The sequence below is a fragment of the Trachypithecus francoisi genome, unplaced genomic scaffold, assembly GCF_009764315.1.
Source record: "Trachypithecus francoisi isolate TF-2019V2 unplaced genomic scaffold, Tfra_2.0 Contig00090, whole genome shotgun sequence".
NCBI classification, from domain to species: domain Eukaryota; kingdom Metazoa; phylum Chordata; class Mammalia; order Primates; family Cercopithecidae; genus Trachypithecus; species Trachypithecus francoisi.
In genome coordinates this window covers 1094906-1117891 of record NW_022680471.1, presented here as the reverse complement: position 1 = coordinate 1117891, position 22986 = coordinate 1094906, and the positions used below count along the sequence as shown (strand labels likewise).

General features: G+C 56.1%; 1 protein-coding gene and 1 long non-coding RNA gene across 15 annotated transcripts in view; one reads left to right on the top strand and one right to left on the bottom strand.

Annotated features, from left to right (window-relative positions):
- FAM207A (family with sequence similarity 207 member A) overlaps positions 1-22986 on the bottom strand; it is a 59618-nt gene that overhangs the window by 28692 nt on the left and 7940 nt on the right. For 7 of the 13 annotated variants that reach the window (XR_004442510.1, XR_004442557.1, XR_004442525.1 and 4 more), the window contains exons 1-3: positions 20880-21063; positions 17027-17135; positions 1221-1289 (exon numbers count right to left, since the gene is read on the bottom strand). Coding sequence is in view for 9 of the 13 variants with exons in the window: in XM_033234125.1 (XP_033090016.1) it covers positions 1221-1289; positions 17027-17135; positions 20880-21008 (307 nt within the window). In the remaining 4 variants the exon portion in view is untranslated. Of the gene's footprint in view, positions 1-1220; positions 1290-5311; positions 5464-17026; positions 17136-20879; positions 21243-22986 lie in introns of those variants that run through there. The other 6 variants (XM_033234248.1, XM_033234174.1, XM_033234148.1 and 3 more) reach the window with 3 other exon arrangements.
- Positions 20704-22939, top strand: LOC117097073. 2 transcript variants are annotated; one of them, XR_004442817.1, is made up of 4 exons: positions 20704-20785; positions 21020-21245; positions 21381-21466; positions 21849-22939. It is a non-coding gene; the product is annotated as an uncharacterized LOC117097073 (long non-coding RNA). The 2 variants fall into 2 exon arrangements; XR_004442805.1 differs by lacking the exon at positions 21849-22939 and having other exon boundaries at positions 21381-21799.

Here is a 22986-nt window from a genome sequence, read left to right as displayed (position 1 = left end):
CTGGGTGTAGGTGATCCTTCCACCTCAACCTCCCAACGTGCTGGGATTACAGGCATGAGGCACCATCCCCAGACAAATTCGATCATTTCATGAGTGGCCAAAATTGACTCAAGTCGTGAAAAAAGAAAAAAAAGGACCAAGAGCTGTGGAATAAAATTTACACATCATCAAAGAATTATGGCCTAGAAAATCAGGGTCCAAATGGCCACAGTCCAGGAGTCCGTCCAAACCCACTTTCACAGCTATACTAGGAACTGTGAAAAAGAAAATGGAGGAATGAATCATTTCCCTGAGAAATATCCAAAAAGGGATAGAAACCATAAAACTAATAATCATGAAATTAACCGACAAAGTTTTCTACGTCCTACCTCTGAAAAACATAACCTCCAAAGAAAAAATAAAGCAGATCATACTCTAACGTGTGAGAACATAAAAAAGAAAATATTTCAAATTAATTTCACAAAGTCAGCAGAATCACACTAAAAAGATAACCAAAAAATACAAGATAATTTTGACGAGAAACAATCTTAGAACAACACTGGCAAATATCCAGCATCATGAAAAATAAGGAGATACTCCAAAACAACCTGAGTGGGAAGTGTGGCTTTCAGCCCTCGGAGATGTGCGGCTGCGAGCACGTGGCAAGGCCGACCTCCTACGTGGAGCCTCAGAAAAGAGGGAGCCACGGGCCTGAAAGGGTCTGGGGACCCCAGGAGCCCTGCCCACACCCACATCGCTATGCGCAGACACTGTGTTTTCACCACGGGCAAGGCCCGAAAGGATTTCACACACCACTGCAGGCACTTCTGAACCACAGACTCCACAAGCACAGGTTACTTCCATAATAAAAAATTTCACAGTGGGGAACAAAAATAGGTAATTTTTACAAACAAGGAGCCGAGAGCAGCAGCTTCCCAAGGCCGTCCTCCAAAGGGAGGCAGCCCAGCTCTGCAGGTACCCACAGGGATGGGGTGACAGTGCCACCCGTAACAGGCCAGACCGGCTCGGCCGTGCTGCCAAGTCTCCATGGCACTCTCTCTGTGCCTCCACTGTCCTTTGGCCCCCACAGCCGCCTCTAAAGGGTCTTGGGAGATCCCCTTGGGCACCCTGCAGGGAGTGTGGCTGGTGTAGAAGGCCAGACCGTGTGGCTGTGGGAACAGGAGGGCCCACGGGATGGGACCTGGGCCGGCAGCTGCCTCGAGATGCAGGCATGGACTTACTCTGCAACCACTGCTCACGCCTCAGCTTCATTTTCTCCTTCTTGGGCAAAACGGTCTTGGCCTCTGCACCTGAGGAAAGAGAACATGGGAGTGAGAAAACGTGTCCAGGTGGCACCCCCATGACCTGAGAACGGGCTGGGGCGGGTTCTGACGGTGGAGCCACCGCAGTAACTGCAACTAGTCTGGCCTGTGCCGGCCTCTCAGGCTCCACGGCTCTGGGCAGCACCAGGGGCACCTGCAGCATGCCTCGACCCGGCCTTGGGAGGCTCTCTCAGCAGCGGCCCCCCGCAGTGATGGCCTGGCCACTTACTCCTGACCTGCCCCGGAAAGCAGGTGTCCCAACACGGAGGCCTCCTCCCCACCCATGCCCCGAATGACTGTCAGGGCAGGCCACAGCAAAGCCATGCAGGAACACCCAACGGCTCATGAAGGGCGCCACGAACAGGGCAGAGGCCTCTACGGGGACATCCCCAAGATCCTGCACGGTCACGTGAGGCCCAGCGATGTACCTGCTCCCTGCCCCCTGCCAGGCCCGATGACGTGCTCAGTGGACCAGAGGCTCCATCCCTGGATCCCACAAAGCGGCCCTCTCAGGGAGTCCCCAAAAGTGAACTCCACAGGTGCCCCTGTGCTTGGTCCACATGGAGCTCAGACACCTGCCCAGCAGGCGGGGAAAGGAGCCTCATTTGCTCAGGGAATGGGGCAGGGGCGGGATGAGCCTGCAGGGCCATGCAGGTGGGGACAGCAGGAGAGGGCACTGGGCGCTGCGTCTCTGACTCTAGTCTGCTCTAAAATAGAGGGGACTCAAGGGCATTCCCGTTTCCTCGGCCTGAACTATTTCCAAGACAGTTCAGCCTCTGCCGCATTCTCCCCAGAACACATCTCCCAATTTCTCTTTTAATGCATGCAGACCTTCCTGGCTTGTCCAACAAATCCAACACGTCTAATGAAAAACAAAGCAGAAGCAAGCCCTGCCCGGAGAAAGGCAGTCGCTGCGCTCAGCATTTCAGACTTCACTTCGGGAGCTGGTGTGAAACCTCCAAGGCCCAGGGCTCCTTCCTGCAGGATCTGATCCCCTCCCACGGCTTCCCGGTGTGCCTGGGCTGACCTACTTTCCTCCACTGCATCCCCGACCTCTCGCTCCCGACCACAAAGGGGAGGGGCTGATTCTGCAGCTTTTCTGGAGCTCTGAAATTGTTTCAAAAGAAAAATGAATCTAAGACCAGTGGAAACTGACCCGGACAGTGACCTGTGTCGTGTCGGAATGAAGAAAACGAGGCTGGGCGCAGAGGCCGGGTCAGGAACGCAGCACAGTGACCCTTCCCGGCTCTGGCCCCAGGGAGCTCCCCAGCCCCATTGCCATGGCACCAGGAAAACAGGAACCAAACACGCTACTCCTGCAGGAGGAGAGGGCCTGGAATGCTGCAGCTAGAGCAGAGGCTGTCTGGAACTGCTGGCAGTGGCCCCACGACCCCCAGCTCCCACTGCTTTCTGGGCCCAAGGCGCCCTCGCTGAAGTGCCCTGGCACAGGTTCATGCCTCCTCCCCTTCCAGCCTCTGGATGGGCTGACGGGTGTTCACGAGCTACAGAGGGGGCTCGCCCTGCGGGTTCTGCTTCTCTCTCCTCCGTGGGCCCAGGGCCACAGGGACAGGGCAGGTGGGTGCACCCCCACCTGTGAAGGGGACAGTGTGAAGTCAGCTCGAGCTGCTCTGGTTTCTAAATTTACCCACAACAAGGCCAGCACAACACAGCTCCCACAGGTCTGCAGAAGCACAGGAGTGTCCTGTGGGTGCAGCAGAAATGCCAGCTCGGAGGGCTGGGCTGGGAGTGCAGATGCTGGGCCCCAAGCAAGGGTGTCTAGAGCCGCCGCTGTCCTGTGCCTCGTCCCAAACCCAGATCCCAGCAGCGCCAGCACTACAGCCCCAGTGGCTATGCGGAGGGGAAGGTCACCAAACATGTCTGATTAGTGACAAAATGACAGCAGCAGGGGCCACCCCTGAGGCACGTCATCCCAGCCTGAGCTTCTCACATGGGGCCTAGCAGTCCGAGTGGGCACCAGGAATACCAAGCCAGAGCTGATGGTAAAAACACGATGTCACAGAATCGACCAGTCAGCCGAGCTGAGGCTGCAGAAGGGTGCACACTTGGAAGGGCTGTGACCTCGGCTTCCCGCTCTGGGCAGAGAGGCTTCTTCCTCCGCGCCCTGTGCCCTGTCTGCTTCACACACTAGGCCACCTGCTGCACAGGCGGCTCAGACACTGCCACTCCTTCTGGCCCGCTCAGTCCATGACTCAAAGGCGTCAGGGGAGACGGGCAAGTCCCCATTAAACTGAACCTTAAAGAACTCCAGCCAGTGGCTGAGGCAAGGCTAGAGGAGGTGCTCACACCCTCATTCCCCCAAAAACTGAGACAGGACCCCCCCGAGGCAAGGCTAGAGGAGGTGCTCAAATCCTCATTCCCCCCCAAAGCCGAGACAGGATCCCCCCAAGACAGAGCCTCCCTGTGGGGAAATATGCTGCAGGTGCCATCCACTCCTCCTCACACTCGGTGGAACCCTCTGGGGTCACCTGTTGCTACTGGCAGTGAATAAGCCCAAAGGGTGAAAGCCACGGGGTGGCTCCTGCAATCTGGGTCCTGGGGCCACCCAGTGGTACCCAGGGTGCTCCTGGCTGCCACAGCGCCTGTACCTGAGGTGGACTGCAAGGCACAGGGCAGATGGATGGTGGAGATGAAGACGAGGAGGATGAGAAGCCATGCCCTCGCCTGAGTCTTCAGAAGCCCAGGATGCAGCTGCCACGGAGGTGACCTGCAAAGAGGCGCCCGGCTCACACGCAGCGTGTGGGGATGGACCGTGTGGGACAGCCCATCCAGTCCAGTGGGAGGCACTCTGAGGAGGACTCGAGGGCCATTCGAGGAACAGCCTCTCTAACCCTTGACTCTGGAAGATCCCGCCTCGGCCCTGCCCTCGGGGAGTGACTAGAAACCAGCCCTGAGCTGACTCGCCACGGAGCCCTGGGGGTGGCTTTGGTCCCTGGAATGCCAGCCGACCCAGCAGAAATCTGCAGCATGAGTTGAATGGCTCCGCACAGGGAGGGATGGGCACACACTCAGGTACAGGCTGCCTAAAAACCCATGACAAGAAAAGTGAAGGTGAGATGCTGCCACGCAGGAGCCAGGGCACGTGCTCTGGAAGTGCAATTCTGGGGACCCTGGGCAAGCCAACTGCCCCGCCAGAACCACGGCCTTCTCAGCTGCCACGGTGCTGCCTGGGCTCTCTGATCTAACAAAGGGGTCCTGGGAACAGATGCAGTAAACCAGGCACAGTAGAGGACACCACATGTGGCAGCCACACAGCAAGCCTGTGCGCTGCAGGCAGCTCACCTGGTTCCCGGCCCTCACCAGGTCAGCAGACACAGAACCAGGCTCACCAGAGTTGGGCTGCAGGGTGACGCGGTTCACGGGGCACGTGTTCTGACGGACCCTAAGGAAAATCAGCACGAGACTGGCTTTTCCGTGCACGCCATCAACAAGCCATGATTCTCACCCCACAAAGATCTGCATGAGGCTCAGGCACAGAACACAAGACGCAACTCTGTTGGCATGTGCTGCTTCATCTCGGGCTCGGGTGCCGGGAGACGCTGTGGCCTACAGAGCCGCTCAGATGCTGCCACCACCACCCAGGTCACGAGAGGAAGCAGCACATGCCAGCAGCATCTCACGGTGCTGAGGTTCTCCTCACCACGCCTTCTGGGTGAATGCAAGCTGAAATGCATTGCGAGACAGGCCGTTTGGGGAAAAATGAAGTGGGAATCATCCGTCTCACTCTATACACAAAAATAAAGTCCTGATGGACTAAATACATTAAAAAGGCACTACAAAAGCACTGCAGAGAACACAAAGGGGCCACAAAACACAGAATTTGCTACAGAGAAACTTTAAACCTCTGCAGAGAAAAAAATAACATGAACAAATTCAAAAGAACTACCAACGAGGGGGAGACATCTGCAGTTAACAAAAGAGATTGCTTCCTTCCTACATAGCTTTCTCAAACCAATCAACAGCCGAAAAGAAAAACAGGAAAAGGCACATACAGACAGCTCACAGCAATGAAGGCTGAATGGAGCCTTGCTGACGAAGAGCCGCACATTCTACGAGGCAGGCATCGGCAGACACCTCGTCCGTATCCTCCACAGGTACCGGCTGCAGGTGGAGGCCGACTTGGGTGCTGCTCCCGGCGGTGTCTGCAGTAGGCAGCCTGGCAACACCTGTGAAGTGTCAGATGTACATCAAGCTGGATCAGCAACTTCACCACTGCGGTCTGGTCTACAAATGTCTTTAATTCACAAGGACGGCCCACACTCCCTATAGAGCTGGGTGCGCCGGACAACAAAACCCCAGCAGCCGTGACGTGAGGCTGCCCCAGAACACAGCCCAGGGAAGCAGCAGGGGCAGACACACCCCCACTTGTAAAAACATAGGGGGTTGGGAGCAGCAGCGTGTGCCTGTGGTCTCAGCGGCTCAGGAGGCTGAAGTGGTGGGGAGGACTGCCTGAGCCCAGCAGGTCCAAGCTGTAGTGAGCCCAGATTGCACCACAGAGCAAGACACTGACCCCCGCCTCTGAAAAGAAAAAAAAAAAAAAGGAGAGGAGCAGACAGACCAAGACGTCTGCAGCGGGGAGGCTGTCACTCAAGGGTAGCGTGCATTGAGTTTTTCACAATATCTATCATTTGCCACTTTGCACAACTTCACGAAGAGGCGGTGCTGCCGGAATACGCTGGAGAAAGCACAGCTTTCCCTGGGAGCACTGGTGGGCGAGCATCCAAGGGGAGAAGCGGCAGGAGCACAGGGGACTGGGAGCGGGGCAGTGGGAGGGCCAGGTTCCCCTGCCTCTCTGTTTTCCAAGCTTTCTTCCTTTTTTTTTTTTTGAGACGAAGTCTCACTCTGTCGCCCAGGCTGGAGGGCAGTGGCACAATCTTGCAAATCTCCGCCTCCCAGGTTCAAGCCATTCTCCTGCCTCAGCCTCCGGAGCAGCTGGAATTACAGGCACGCACCACCACACCCAGATAATTTCTGTATTTTTACTAGAGATGGGGTTTTTCATGATGTTGGCCAGGCTGGTCTCGAATCCCTGACCTCAAGTGATCCACCTGTCTCTGCCTCCCAAAGTGCTGGGATTACAGGTGTGAGCCACGGTCCCCAGCCTCTTCCTTCTTTATACTACATGTTTGTCATCAGGTGTCCATTTTAAAGAAATACTCAAAGACCTTTTTTAAATATTGGTGACAAATTGTCTTGGTCAAAGACAGCATCCTGGAACAAAACTGGAACAAATCAGGCACTGCCATCCAGGGTCCGCATCGGCAGACACCCCCAGCCGAGGTTTGCAGCGAGGAAAGTAACGGCAGCACAGCAGGGAAGAGCAGTCACAGCCAAGAGCGCCTGGGGGGTGGCGCTACCCATGGACACTGAAACGCACAGCGCCAAGGTCATGCTGCTGCACTGAGGAACCCAGGCTGCAGGGCCGGAGGATGTTTCCACCGCCAGTCCCTGTGCCCACCTCTGCTGTTCTGAGGAAAGGGAAATGGCTCACCTCAACTCCCTTCTCCCAGGACCTGAGGGTGGGCATTCAAAATCACAGAGAAATCTGTCGATGGCCAGAGTTCCCCAAGTACCATGTCGGGCAGTCCCCACCCTCCAGCCACCACCATCCACCCCAGCCAGGGGCTCCACACTCCCCCCGAGAGAAGGTGGCCTGGGAGACAGGGCCTCTGAGAGAAGGGTCCCCAGGAGCACCGGAGACAGCCTGTGCACGGCGCCCGCAGAACGCTCGGCCCCTCTGATCCTGTCAGCAACCCACCGACCAGAAGATGTGGAGTCCACGGGATCTGGTCTTGCAAGTGTCACAGAGCTAATACAAATAAGAAACGTGGGCTCCAAACCCCACAGGATTCTCTCCACAGACACGGCAGCAGGCTCCCTGCACACTCCATACCCACCCCCAATGTCAGCTCACCCCACAAGGACCCTCCAGAACCCCCACGGGCAGCGCAGCCAGCGGTGGATGCGGTACTCTGGGCAGTGCGGCTTCTTGCTGTCTTGTGAGCTCCCAGCCAGGGTAACCAGGCAAGAGAAACATGTCAAAGGCCTAAGAACGGAAAAGCCAGAGACAGAACCACCACCATCCCCATACATGGCACGGTGGTGATGCAGAAAATGCCAAAGGATCCACAGCTACTGGGACTGAGGGCTTCAGCAAGGCCTTGGGGTGCGGCTGAGGTTTGCAGCGAGGAAAGTACCAACAGCGCCGCAGGGAAGAGCAGTCACGGCCAAGAGTTCCCTGAGGGGTGGCGCTACCCAGGGACACTGAAACGCAGAGTGCCAAGGTCACGCGACTGCACCGAGGAACCCAGGCTGCGGGGCCAGAGGGCTCTCTTGGCCTCCTGCCCACACACCTGGCCTGTGTCCTCGGCATCTGCCCAAACTACCCGTCCTACCTGGAAAGGAGGGAGCCCCCGAGGACTGCTTCAGTCCTAAGTCAACACAGGACAGGCTCCCGATGCCTGGACACAGGGCCCCACCGCCGGGGATGGGGCCCGAAGGAGTGGCTGTTCACCTAGAGGTGTCCTGCCCCAAGAGGTACAGCCACGCGCAGCACTTGGTGGGTTCAGTTGGTTTGGGGGGCTCCCCAGGGAATCTCACAAGAGCCTCCACGACCTGCCTACTCCTCGGACAAGCACATCAGAAAATCACAGTGCTCAGGCCTCGGCTGCCCACGGGTCCTACCCACAGCTGCACAGGGCCCCTGACCGTGACAGGCCGGCCACACGCCCAAAGGGGAAGGGAGAGCCCTGTAGCCAGGAGGGCATTCACTGCCACCTCCCATTAGGAGTAGGGTCTGAGGAGTGAACCAAGAGAGCCTGCTGCACAGGCTCGGCTTGGGCCTTCCCAGGTGGGGTTTGGAAAACACACCAGGTGGGGTACCAAGGGGGAGGCTGCCAGAGGCAGGGCCCTGGGGACCTCCTAGCCTCAGGACAGTGCCTGCAAGACAGAATGAGTGCCATGCCCAGAATACAGTGGCATCCAGGGCCCCAGCCCGTCCCTGCTCACTCCTGTTTCCATTTGAAAACACTCAGCTGCCCTCCCACCCCAGCTGTCGAGGAGGACAGTGACGTGCAGGATGCCTCAGCAGGATGCTACCAGCCAGGCCCCACCAACAGAACATGTCAAGAGCCTTAAATAGCTCCAGCCACCAAGCTCCAAGTGCCAGGTTTAGAAATAGCAACCCACATGCTCAGACACCACCCCGCCGTCTCCTAGGCAGGAGGGCGCCCAGAGCACATGACACGGACACCCACATAGCAGCACCCCAAACGAGGGAAGGTCTCGCGGGGCCACATAACCCCAACTGTCCACCAAGACAAAAGACCTCTGCTGGGCACAGCATGCCCCCTGGGAGGGCGGTCCTGGGAGGGCGGTCCTGAAGCAGCTGGGGCCAGATCTGCAGGGGAGAAGGAGGGCCCTGGGGCCAACCTTCTAGTGACGGAAGGCGGCTCCTGGGAACCCCCAGGCCAGGTCCAAGGTGATTGGGTCACATACTCTGATGTGAAAGTTCCAGAAACAACTTAAACATTAGCCCTGACAGCAGACAGCTCTGATGAGAGGAGTCACTCCCTGAGCGGCCAGGGAAGCTGCCGATTGCTGTCTGGCAAACAGAAAAAGGCAGTGGCCGAGCTTCCCGGGTGGCGAGCAGCGCAAGCCCAAGACGGCGGCCTAGGGACCTCAGTGAGTCAGTGAGATCCAGACGGGCCCGGCCCACAACGGCCACACACGGCTGGCGAACCCTGCTTAGACACGGAGCAGCAAGGGCTCCTGAAGATGCTGCTAGCTAAGGCAAGGGCCTTTCCTGAGACGTCCCGCCCCAGTTAGTGATCAGCACGGGCAGCAGGCCTGGGCAAGAACACGTGTGGTCCAGAGACGGTGCCCACACAGTGCCCTCAGGCAGCGAGAGATGGTGCCCACACGGCGCGCTCGGGCGGCTCTAGGGGCAGGGCCTGGCTTCTATCTCCCAATGGTGCATATTTGCCTATTCTGCAATGTGTGCGTATGCGCTACTTTTTCAATTATGAAAGGTTATTTTCTACAAAAGTAATTCTAGATAAAGGTTGATCTCTAACCTTCAAATCTCAGCCACAGGCATGACGGTGAGTGGGGCACGGTGGGCAAGGACATGGCTGTTCACCCTGTGCGTTGAGGACTCAGCCCCTGGATCCAGATGGTAGAGCCGGGACTTGAACAGGATGGGCAAGGGGCCACATCCACAGCCTGTCCCTTTGCTTCTTCCGGGGCTGTGCGGCAAGCTAGGGCCACCCATGCCCACTCTCCCTGCCTCTCTCCTGTCTCCCTGCGCGATGCCATGAGGTGCTGGCCCTGTGGATGGCTGTGAGCTTCAGCGCCACCAGGCAATGGGAGCTCCTCTGCGCCCAGTATGGCAGCGGCCGTGGTTTCATCTCAAGCTGAGTGAACAGGAGCCAGGCCACGAGACACAGGCACAAGAGAGACTGATCGAGCCCAGGGGAATCTTCTCCTGTGTGTTCTGCTGCTGCTGTGTGTTTGAACCATTTTTAAGGCCTTTAAATCCAACTGGCAACTTTAATCCGACGAAGGCTTAACCGGCTGCACTGTGCCCACGACATGTGTGCCCAGTCGCCATCACGTGCTCCAGGACAGGCACCAGCTGGAGTCCCTGTGATCCTCAGGCAGGTGCCGGCCACACTTGCCTGGGCCAGTCTCTGTGCCCCAAGTTCTACGAGGATAAACCCATCGCAGTTCTACAGCAGTCCCCAACTCCCTCCTTCCGCAGGTGAAGGAGCTGATCGCAGAAACCCTGAGGACACCGGCAACGAGGCGCAGGAGGCTAGAACCCCCAAGGCCCTGGCTGGCTCCTGACTCCCAGAGATGGGAGGAAACAGCACTCTGTCTGGTCCACGTCAAATGCCTCAGCGTGGCACCATGGGACTACGTGACCGTGGGCCTGAGAAGCGCCACCAACAGGGCCACGCTCCCGGATGGACTGGCGTGGGCCACGCCTCTGACCCCTGGTCTAGCATCTCAGCAACACATGGCTCATGAGGATGTCCGGCCTAAGAAACAAGTCACTGGGCTCCCAACATACCGGTCAGCACGGCCACACCCTCCACAGGAGTGCAGGTAAGAAGGCACCCCACTCCCAGCCACTGCACCACGCAGCCAAGGCAGACGACACACAGGGAGCTGCGGCCGAGCCGAGGCCATCTGACCCCAAGCCTCACTTCCACGGAGCCATCTCCAACGTAACTTCCCGCGGTTTGTTCTTATTTTAACTTGGGAGTAGATATAAGTAACAAGTGTGTTCTGCATGGTTTCTGTCATATCCTTGACTTCACAATTGTAGAAAAAGGTCTTAAAAAAAGGAATTTTTTTTTTGAGATACTGGAAAATAGCAGAAAATGAGCCCATTCTGTTTCCAGACAGGCACCTGGGACTCAAGCTCAGAGACATAGGCAGGGTGGGGCAAGGTTCATTTTCCGCCATTTTCCAGTTTTCTTAAAAAAACAAAATCCCTGAAGACAACCGTGTAAGCCCAGAGTCTAAGGCATTCTGTACTGTCTGATGAGGAGCCGGGACTTCCCAAGTCTCCACTGTGCAAGGCAGGAGGGAGAGCCTGCATCTCTATCCCGGGACTGCCCCACACCTCCTGGGCTGACCTGAAAAGGACACAGCTCTGCTGCCCTCTGCTGGGCAGATCACCCGTGCAGAGGGACGCCCAGGAAGCCAAGGTGGCTCCCTCCACCGCAGGTGCCTGGGGGTGGAGTGGCGTCTAAGCAGGTACAATCACCTGGGCATCGCCCTGTGCTGACTGGGAGAGCCAGCCCTGCCCGAGGGCCGGGTGCAGGAGCTCCGGGTGTCCTTGCACCACAGCCTGGTGGCCTCGTCACCCAGTCCAACACGCCTGCAGATGTGTTCCACTGAACAGTAGCAGGTTGTACACAGCGGGGAGGCGCAGGCGGAGGCGGCAGGAGTGGCTGTCAGAGCAGCAATGGTGGTGGTGGGTGTCCCGTGCCCAGCATCTAAGAGCAGGCCTCTGCGGCTTCAGGTCTGGCCCCGCGGTGCGCTCTGGCCTGCTGCTGCTGCACAGAGGGCTCTGGGGAATAGGTGGGGCTGGCGCCACGCTTTGGGGACCCGGACAGCAGTGTGTCCACCCGGCCAAGGGTGCCGGGTTCCTCTGGAGGAGCCTATGTGCAGGACCGCCTGGGCTGTGTCCCTAGGGTCCACCCCATATTGGGGTGACTGCCAGGCCTGACACTCCTGACAGCTAGGTCCAGGGCCCACGGCCCATGGCCCACAATCCACTCCCAGATCAGGAGCAGCCCCGGGCAGGGCCACAGGCTGTGCGAGGGGAGCCACAGCTGCATGCTCCAGAGCCAGCAGGAGCAGGAGCAAGCAGCAGCCCACCTCAGGGCTGGGGACCCAGCCTCTCTGCACTCTCACTCTTGCAGGCTCAGAGATGCCTGCTCCTGCCGCCTGGCCTCTCCCTGCTTCCAACACCCACTCCAATCTCAAAGTGGTGTTGGGGCCGAGCCTAGGCGCTGTCACGGCCCGGCCAGATGTGCACACACCCAGGCCCTGCCACCTCGGGCCCCTCTGGACCTTGGGCACCAACAAGCTCTGGGAGGAAGCCAAGGCAGGGGCTGCGGGTGGCTTGGCGCTGGCCTGCAACGGCCGGACCCTACGCTTGCTCACACACACCCTTCGCCACTCCACGCCCGACTCCAGTCTCCCTTGGAGCCATGGGATCCAGGCCAGTAGCAGTAGCACAAGCTTAGCACAGCCTGCCAGGCCAAGTGGGTGAAACGAGCCCAGCGGCCCTGGGCAAAACTCGAGCAAAGGTGCCACCGGCCACAGGTATCTGGCCAGAAAAGCAACACCTCCAAAATCCTATAACCCCACCGGCGCCTCTCATGGTCCCCACGCCCCCAAAAGCCACCCACCGTGCTGTGAGCTCCCTCTCCAGCAATGGTGACAGGCCTCCCTCCACCCTCTGCTCAAGGGGCCCCCAGCCCCACCCGGCTCTGAGTCCACGCCAGGCCTCGCCCCGCCCTGCCTGTGTCTCTGGGCTTGAGTCCCGAGTGCCTGTTTGAAAACAGGTGGGTTCATTTTCTGGTATGAAGGAACACAGAACTAGAAATCCAATTCTAAGCATGCTCCAGGACAAGCTCCCTGGACCACATGATGCTGCATGACCAGCTCCCCCGGACCACCTGATGCCAAGGATTGGCACCATGCCCAAGGCTGCACGACCAGCTCCCCGGACTGCCTGATGCCAAGGATTGGCGCCGTGCCCAAGGGTGGAGGATGCAGCCACCACTGGACACCCGGCCGGCTGCCAGGCTCTGGTGTTGCACAAGCTCACTGCGCCAGCTAGAGTGGGCTGCACAGCACGCACAGCAGGTGGCACTGTGTGGGGGGAGGCTCAGGAGACGGGTGCTCAACCTAGCTCTGCCACAGGTTCCTCGCCACCCTCAAAGCAGACACGGAGGAGCTGTAGCCTCGATATGGGGTCCAGAGGCTGCCACAAAGCCCCTGCATGCACAACCCAGCCTACAGGCAAAGCGGAGTCCTGCTGGGGAGGTGCAGAGGGTCTTAGAGAGCTGGGGCGGGAGGGGACTCTGGGCCAGCCTCAGCCTTGCACCCATGCCCTCCTCCTCCCATGGCAGGAGGCTGCAGAGCTCAGAGGGTCCCTCCCAGGATGCAGGGCCCACCTGTAATGGTAAGGCAGGCCCCAGGGCACAGGAAGGGAACTGGGGGCAGATGTGGCTTCTGGGCGAGCTGGGATCCCAAGAGCTTCAAAAAAACATAGAAGGGCGCAGATGGGCACATGGATGTCCACCAAGTGATGGGCCACAGCCTAGATCCCTCCCCTGGGCCACCCGGCTCCTTGGCCAGAGATGTGGCATGCAGTGCTATTTCTGACTCAGGCCAGGGCAAGGACGATGAGACACATCTTGGGAAGTTGATGTTGCACTAATCCAGGCAGACAGGCACCCACAGGCTGCCACCTCACTTCCATAGCCAGGCGGGTCACTGAGGGGTGGCGGCCAAGTCACGGGATGCAGTATCTGCATGACATGGGCCTGCCCTGGGCCCAGGCCCCAGCACAAGCCCAGGGTTTGGCGGGTAGGGACCCAGAGCACCAGCCAATCAGGAGCCGAGGAGACCACACCAGAAAAACAGAACTGTTCCTGGAGAGAGGGAGGAACATGGTGAGGAGCAGCCAAGATGCAAAGGAGCCCAGTGAGGCGCCTGGATACCTCGGAAGCCCGAAGGGGCTGGGGCCCCCAGACCAGGGCAAGCCCCTCCGCCTGTGGGGCTGCTCCTCTGAGGGTCTGTGGGCCCCACCCATGGGGCACCCCTGCCACCCTGCCAAGCTGGCGCTTCAAATCCCAGGGGAAGTGGAGGCTTGTCCCTGCGTCTGAGCCCTCTGTGAGGTCCAATGGTCCCCTTTATCCAGCCCAGGACTCTTCAGTGCAGAGAACCCACAGCAGGCGGTGGAAGGAACATGCACCAGAACCCTGGGCCGAGAGCCACAGACAAAGATGGCTGGCCAGAGGCCTCGCTCCAGGACGGCTGTGACGGGGGCCCACGGCAATGAGCTCAGAACACCCCCTCCACAGGACGGCCATCTGGAACGCACCTCAGGGACAACCTCCAAGGGACCATTTTGGACCTTCTCCTGAATCCCCCTGGGGCACCGAGGCAGAAATCACAGCCATGGGCAGTGCCCGAAGCCACCGGCTCCAGGCCAGAGCCACTAAGTTCATCCCCAGGCCAAGGCCCCAACACCCAAAACCCTGACCCTGCCACACAGCTCAAATAATTCCCATCCTTGTGCCCCTCCAGGCGAGCTATGGGAAACACTGCATACAAGCAGGAAGTGCCAGCATGGGCCAAGCTACAGTCCAAACTGCACGAGCTCAGAGCTGGGGAGCGCAGAATGGGCCACGCTACACTCGGCACAAGCTTTAAGGTTTTTACGCACAAATAAAGGTATATGAATTAAGAAAAAAATCAATTACCCAATGGACTCGCAATCAATAGAATCTTCAAATTTTTCCAACTTATTGTTCAATTACTTCAAGAAAACATTTCTATGCTCTACTCTCATAACGTGGTTCTGAAATTTGAAATCAACCTTTGACACCATAAAGTTCAAGCTTCTACCCTCTCCCACCAGTTACTCTAAACTAATGAGGTTTGAGTTTATAGAAAACAAAGACCTGGCCAGGCGTGGTGGCTCATGCCTGTAATCCCAGCACCTAGAGGCCAAGGCAGGCACATCACGAGGTCAAGAGATCGAGACCATCCCGGCCAACGTGGTGCAACCCCATCTCTACTAAAAATGCAAAAATTAGCTGGGCGTGGTGGCATGTGCCTGTAGTCCCAGCTACTCGGGAGGCTGAGGCAGGGGAATCACTTGAACCCAGGAGGCGGAGGTTGCAGTGAGCCAAGATCACGCCACTGCACTCCAGCCTGGTGACAGAGCAAAACTCCATCTCCAAACAAACAAACAAACAAACAAAACCAGAAGATCCAGGGTGGCTCAAAGGAGAGGTCACAGGGCTGCTGGGCGTGACCTCAGCCCAAGAACACTGCGAGGCCAGATGTTGCTAACGAGGAGTTTCCCTGGTAGGCAAGAGGGGTCGTGAGCGTGACGCCTCCCTCAACTAGGAGGGGAAGAGGGGACGTGAGGGTCAGTGCAGCAGGTGGCCTTGGGGACCAGATGAGCCACAGGGGTTGAAGGGAGAGGGCCAAGAAAAGGCAGAGGAAAGAGGCCGCTGTGTGAAAGAGAAGCTTTCTCTGAGAAGCTCAGGCCAGAGCCGGGTCAGTGAGACCCATGACTCCCCTCCCCTTGGGGACAGCCTCAGTGGCCTCGTCAGCAATGAGGGAGCGCACAGCTCGGGCAGACCACCCACAACATCGAAGCTTCTGGCTGGAAGGCACAGCTTCTCTCTGGAGTTACCTGGCCTGGTCACATCACCAGGTCCTCCTCGGAGAGAAGACGCAGGAAACCAGCACTGGTTAAATGTACCTGGATCTTTCTAGAGGCACAGTGAAGCCCTCAGCACCTATGAGCTATGTCTGTCGCCGCTTTGTGGACAATGGAGCTGAGGGTCAGAGAGCACCCACAATCACATGACTTGCACCCAAGGAATTAAGGCTGGCCACCTCTGGGCAGCTGCAAAACCTACTCATCCCCAGCCTTGCCGCCAGACCAGCCTCATTCAACAGATGCAGAGTGGACACCTCCACAGCCTTCACTGCACTGTTTTAAACGTTTCACACCAACTAACTCATCTCAACCTCAAAACTGCCAGAACTTAGGAGATAAATATTGTTACCACCTTTGACAGATGCAAAACCCAGGCCCAGAGTGATCAAGTGCGCAGCCAGAGGCTACCAGGCGGTGAGGAGCAGAGGCCCAGAGCCCACGCTCTCAACAGGCTGCCTACAGGTCCCAGACCTGGCTCGTGCCCTGTCCTGACACTCCCAGCTCTGCGGACTGTGAAGTCAAGTGCAGTCTTCACTGTCACACTGGTGCCCCGAGCTCTGCACCCACAGCCAGGCCCTCTCCCTCCCCAACCCGTGGGCTCTCCGAGGCTGTCAAGATGTAAAAAGTATTCCTTGTGCCCCTCATGGACTCCCTTAGATGAGTGAAGGAAGCTCTTTCCTGGATTTATCCCTGGGAGTGACACTGTGTCACCATCCTCCAGCCAGAAAGTCAACACTCCTGGCGTTGAGCATGGTGGCCTGGAACTCTCTAGGACACCTCAGGCTCAGTAGGAGGTGCAGGGGACTGCATTCCGTGCTAAGCTCCAGACACTGGAGTGAGCGCGAATTCCCGGGCCCTCTCCCTGGCCAGGCTGACGTCTGTGCTGCAGGACTGCAAGGAGCACAACCAGGAGACAGGGAAGGGCGGCGCATGGCTCTGATGAAACTGACAGGACCCCACTTGGGCTTCAGGATCTAAACCCTAATGAGTTATTTGTACAAAATGATAAACAGCTAACCTCTGCAACACATAAAGCACTTGTTTAAGAAAAGGGATCGGCCGGGCACGGTGGCTCAAGCCTGTAATCCCAGCACTTTGGGAGGCCGAGACGGGCAGATCACGAGGTCAGGAGTTCGAGACCATTCTGGCTAACACGGTGAAACCCCGTCTCTACTAAACAAATACAAAAAAAGCTAGCCGGGCGAGGTGGCTGGCGCCTGTAGTCCCAGCTACTCGGGAGGCTGAGGCAGGAGAATGGCGTAAACCGGGAGGCGGAGCTTGCAGTGAGCTGAGATCCGGCCACTGCACTCTGGCCCGGGCGACAGAGCGAGACTCCTTCTCAAAAAAAAAAAAAAAGAAAAGGGATCAAAACTGCCCCAAACATAGAGACAGATCATGAGAGAATCAGCACACACGGAGAAAATAGTTCAAACCCTGTTGGTCACCAAAGAAGCCCAAGTTCCTGTGGCTTTAGCGCTGCTGCCAGGATGCAGGGCAGTCCCTGCGTAGCTCAGGGGACAAGATGCAGCCCAGGGGCAAAACCACAGCTGCAATCTACTCTGGGGAATCGCCCCAACAAACAGCCAGGGGCATCCCTTGCTCAAGGACATTGTCAGGTACAGGTTAGCTGGAAAGCTGCTGAGACCTCGGGTGTGTGAGTGAGTGATCCCAGATCTGCTGGGCATCAGCATGGCAACCCACGCACTCAAGACTGCCTCACCTCTCCTGACGGAAGTGACACTCCTCACGTCCAGGTCCAGCTTCTGCACCAAGGCGCTGGGGTCTATCTTGGTCCTGGCAAAGATGTTGGTGTTGATCAATGCCCAGTCCTAATGTCCCCAACAAAAAAGGAAGGAAAAGAAAGGTGTGAGACTTGTTCTGTGGTTTCAGAGGGAAGTTAAAGGTGAGGAGAAGACGGAGGACAAGAACCCGGATTCCCTAGCTTCTCTGCCTGGGAGGACCTGAGGGGAACAAGCCTCACCTCCCAGAGCAGGAGCCGCCGGTCCCAGAGCTCCAGGGCAGACGCGCAGGGCCCAGGCCCACCTGCCCCCTGCCTGAAATCACCAGATGGGCTTTAGGAGTCAGGATCAGTATCTCAAGAACCCAATTTCTTGCCCAACTGTTTCGTCTTACTGTTTCTACAACATCCTCCTGTGCCGCAGAAGAAACCTGCAGCTGAGCAGATAAAGGAGAGGCAGCTCCCAGCCTGCCGGCCCCTTCAGCTCACAATGACCACACCCCATCAGAACCAGTCATCTCAGCGGCCCCTCTGCCAGGTCTGCTTCTGAGCCACACTCATCCCTACATGAAGATTACAGCTCCTCCAAGTCAGCTGTCGACCACACTGTAAGACAGAACCCCCAGTCCCTGACCCCCATGCTGCCTGGCCCATTCACGTGCAGGCCTCGCTGACCTTGGCAGGGAAGGCAGCATCAACCTCAACAGAGGTTTCTGAGGGGTGTCAGAATACGCCACCCCAAAACATGTCACTTTGGCAAAAGAATTATTTTGAGCTAAAGGCACTTAAAAATATAGCAGGTACCAAGAGGGCACATTAACCCCCTCCCTGTTTTTCCTGAAAGAAGATAAAATCCCCATATGGAAGATGCCCTCTTACACCAGAAGGAAAGTGACATTCTTATCATCAGGGACAGACGAGAGGAACCAAAAGCACCCTGTACAGACACACCTGGTGAACACAACCCCTCCCCTCCTGCAGCCTGCCTCCCCGAGCGGTTTAGTTTTCCACAATCACCTCCATTCAACCTCTTACCCTCTCACAGAAGCACAAAGGTCTTCCACTTCCTTGTCTTCATTTCCCTATGAGGCTCCCATGTCACATAAAACTTCAACAAATGTGTATGCTTTTCTCCTGTTTATCTGTTTTACGTGAGTCTAAATCTCAGGCCCAATCTGAAAACCCTGAAGGTAGAGGTAAAATGTGGCCTCCCTCACATTACAGAGGAGACAGGGTGCAGGTGAGGCAGAAGGCAGCTAGGGCACCAAGAGGTGCCAGGCTGGACTGCAGCTCCCCAGGCGCCCTCATCCACAGCACCTGAGGGAAAAACCCTCGGTCTTGGGGGGTTACGTGGCAGGGACAAAAAAGTCGGTACATGGGAAAATATCAGACTCGAAGAGCAACAGTGCTGGAGACCAGGGCAGCCTTCAAATGGGTGGGCAGGTAGCTGAGGCAGCACAGGTAGGCTGAGGCCTCACAGGCAAACAGGGCCCAGGTGGGGACAAGGGGTGGAGCGTGCAGCCTTCCAGATCATGAATGTACGTTGGTATATGGCATACGACTGCTTTTCCCACCGTACCTGGGACATTCTCCATGGTGGCACTTTATACCTCATTAATGCATATTTCTGGAGCTTAATATAAAAAACGCTGTTACATCATTTGAATGTCTTTCAAGGATTACAATGTCATTGTCTGATTAGACACTAGAAATCCTTTTTACCTGTCTATTCCATATTCAAGTTCAATGACTATATTTTCCATATATACAAGTTCTATCTGTTGCTTTTATCTTCAAATTTGCCAAGTCTTTTTAACAGCCCTGTTCCTTTCTATGATTCCTGAATTATGTCTTTCCCATTTTCAGACACACTTATTTTTTAGTTTCTGTCTGACAATTCTATTTTCTAATTTCCACCCCAGGCAGGGACATCAGAACACTGGGTCCCGCTCAGCCCCACCTCAGCCACCAGCACGGCGCAGGGCCAAGACGACTAGGGGCACACCCCTCTCCTGCTAGTAGAGAAAGATGTCACCTGAGAAGCTGAAGCTGCTCCTGCCCCATCTCTGGTGTCCTGATATGGAGCTCCCGCCCAGGAAAGGCGGACTGCAAAAAAGAACTCCACAGCTCTGCCACAGGGGACTCACTTCGTCTGCAGCTCCTGTGAGGGCTCTCACGCCTAAGGGTGTTGTTGACCAGGAAGGAGCTCTGGGTGGTGACGGGTGCAGAGGGCAGGGTGCCCAAGGCTCCTGGGTAGACGGTAAGCCCCTCTGACCCAGGAACAACTCCCAGGAAGTCGCATCCCTGGCAGTCTTGAGGCTGTGCGCGTGTTCACGGATGCGCCCTCCCAGGAGTGAGAAGAGGGACTCTGTAAGCTACTAGTCTTGGCTGTGCCTCTCTGAGGACAGAAGGGAGGTCAAAAATAGGAACACGCTGAACCTGACAGCCACCTCCAAGCCAGAGGTATCCAGTGGTAAAGGGCAAAAACCCACCGGCCAAGGAGGTGTTAAGAACAATTGCTGACCAGTAAAGAGCTTAAGTAGATCCAAGTAGCCAGGCTAAAAGATAAACAGAGGAAGGAGAAAAAAAAAAAAAAACCAACAACAACAAGGGGGCACATCAGAGGCTACACACAGCTGGAAGGGGACGAGGAGAGAGGTCACACAGTTCAGTGCCAAATCAATAAAGTAATCAAGCAAATACTAATCCCTGGTTGCTACAGGACTATCCAAAACGCCCAATTTTCCACAAAAAGTGATACATTCAAAGAACTAGGAAAGCATGAGCCAAGTAACAGAAACTGCTTTGAGGGGCCCACATATAAAGAATTCAGAGTAGCCTTTACAAATACTTCCGAGGACTAACAGAGACCATCGTCTAAAGAACTAAAAGAAGGTATAATGACATTCTCACATCAAAAAGAAAACATCAGTCAAGAGAAATTATTTTTAAAAGGAGGAGGAACAGGAGGAGAGAAATAAAGTCAATTCTGGGGTCAAAAAAATGAAAAATTTCACTGGAGGGGTTCAAAAGTAGCTCTGGGCTGGGAGAACATGTAAACTTGAATTAAGAGAGAGATTATGCCATCTGAAGAAAAGAGAAAAACTGAATGAACAGCGCCTTAGAGCTCTGTGGGACACCATCAAGCACGACGTACATCTTTATAATGGAAGTATCTGAAAGAGAGGAGTGACAGAAAAGGGCAGAAAAAATTCTCAAGGAAATAATGGTTGAAAACTTGCCAATGTAATGAAAAACATTAACGTACACATGCAAGAAGCTCAGTAAACTCCACGCAAAATAAATACAAAGAGATCTACACCAAGACACATCGGTCAAAATATTTAAGGCAAAAGTTAAGAAAAAAATCCTGAAAGCAGTAATTCCTTTCACGTGCAGTGTCTGGAACAAAAACAGAAGGTAGATTCGTGCTTGCCTAGGGCTGAGTGGGATGGGGAGACAGGCAGCTGCCTGCTAAAGAGAGCGGGGTCTCTCCTGAGTTTGCTCTCCGCCCTTCTCTAATCCTGGGAACGTCTTTTCCTTTCCTGGGAGCTCAGTGCGATTCAGGAACCTCTGGGGTGCGCGTGGCAACCCTGGACCGCAGCGGGACGTTCCTGGCTCTCTCCCCGCCCCAGGAGCGGCGTCAGTCCGTGTGCCCAGGACTGCAGAGCAGAGCGGAGCCTCGGAGTTCGCCACGCTTCGCGAAGCAAGAAAGTCGCGTCTGTCGCGCAGCAAACGCTGGTAGAGCCCGAGACCCCTGCCGGAGGCGAAGCCCCGCAGCTCACCCGCCCTCGGACCCACGCGGCGGCCCCCGGCCCGCGCCTCCCCCACTCACCTTCCCCGCGGCCGAGGCCGGCGAAGGGGCCGCCTCCGGAGCAGGGGGCGCGGGGCCGGGGGCGGCCTCCCCCTTGGGCCTCATGGCAGCCTGGTGCACTCTGGCGCGCAGCCCCCTCACTTTCCCCATCTTCCCGGCAGAGATCGGCGAACGCGCGGAGCGTCTCCCGGAAGCTGGTCCTGCGCTCTCGCCGCCCGACGGAAACAGGAGCGGCGGCTGCCGGGATCCGCGCGGGCGCCGGAAGTACCCGGAAGCAGCTCGGGCGGGCGCAGGGTCGGGGATGTAGGGTTGCAGCGCTGTGCCTTTCACCGACGCCCCGGGGAGAAACAGACCGGAGGACGGGGATGGCGCGGAGCGCGAGAAACAGTGAGTTTCTGTCTAGATCGTGGGGTACCCAGGGGGGTGGGTCCGAGGTCGGGGATGGAGAGGACGCGACCCCCGCGGCAGTCGAGCTGGCCTTTTAAAAATTCTATGTTTGAGGAGTCTCCCGCTGTCGCCCAGGCTGGAGCGCAATGGCGCGAAATCGACTCACTGCAGCCTCGACCTCCAAGACTCGAGCGATCCTCCCGCCTCAGCCTCTCGAGAAGGTGAGACCACCGGTGGGCACCGCCACGCCCGGCTAATTTTTATTAATGTTTTGCTAGAGCCAGGATCTTGCTGTGTAGCCCAGACTGGTCTTGAACTCCTGGACTTCAGCAATCCTCCCTCCTCGGCCCCCAAAGCGCTGGGATTGAGAGCATGAGCCACACTGCGCCTGGCCAAGCTAGTCCATTTTGATTGACCTTCACTTCACGTCAATTTATTTTTTACTTTTCGATTTATTTATTTTTACTAAATTTATTTTTATTTTTAATTATTTATACATTTAATTATATATATTATATTATATATTAATATAAAAATAATTTACTATCTATATTTAAAATTATTTAAAAATAAATTTAAATTTATTTTTACTATTCAATTTAGTCCTCAGAACAGTTCCTTAGAATTGTGTATTACTCAGTTTACATGGGAAACATAGCCTCCGGGTAACGGGCTGGGTCCTGTGCTGGTAATGGGAGCCCTGCTTGTCTGACTGCTTGCACCCCCTGCTGTCTATGCTGGGCGCCCTGGGGTGCATTAGAGAAGAGACCCGAAGATGCAATGCCTGTCCTCAAGGAGCCCATTGTTCTCACGGGGACACAAAGCTGACACATCAAGAACAAACTATGGAACGGACTGTGGTTGGGGGCCATGAAGGAAGGCTGCCAAGTCCGGGCCCAGCCGGGTAGCGGCCACACCTCTACCCTGCTCCCCAACACTGGGCTCTAGCACTTGCCTGCCCAGGACCCGCAGTGAAAACCCACCCATACAAAATGCACTTTGAAGAAGAGTAGCGGGTCCCAGGCAGAGCCAGGGCCACCTCTCAGAAAGGACCTCAAGTTTCTCACCCAACTGAGAGATGGACAGATGACCACACAAGCCACTCGCAGCCCAAGGTTATAGACTAGGATATATTCAAGGCTGTGCAACTGGCTTGAAGTCGTGTCTACTAACATATTCGAAGACCTATGGAGCATTCACAAATCGTTCTTTTTACCCTCCAACTGGATGTGTTCACAGCCAGTCTACCTAGGAATGCTGTTGGCTGTGAAAACTCCGGAGATGAAAACTCCAGAGGCTGGTGTCTTTAGAGTTCCGTCAGGGTGCCTTCAGCATCTGAGCCCAGCAACTCTTGAGGTGAAAGTGCTCATCTTTTTTTTTTTTTTTTTTTGTGAGACAGTCTCACTCTGTCGCCCGGGCTGGAGTGCAGTGGCATGATCTCAAAGTACTCATCTTTATGTACTTTTGGATGCCAGTGAATGTCTATTGTTTTAGCCACCTGGATCACTTTACCTGTTAACCATTCCAATGTGAGTTTACTTCATGGGATTGTCCCTGTTTTTAAAGAACATTCTGGCCAGGCGTGGTGGCTCACGCCTGTAATCCCAGCACTTTGGGAGGCCGAGGCGGGCAGATCACCTGAGGTCGGGAGTCTGAGACCAGCCTGACCAATGTGGAGAAACCCCGTCTGTATTAAAAATGCAAAATTAGTCAGGTGTGGTGGCGCATGCCTGTAATCCCA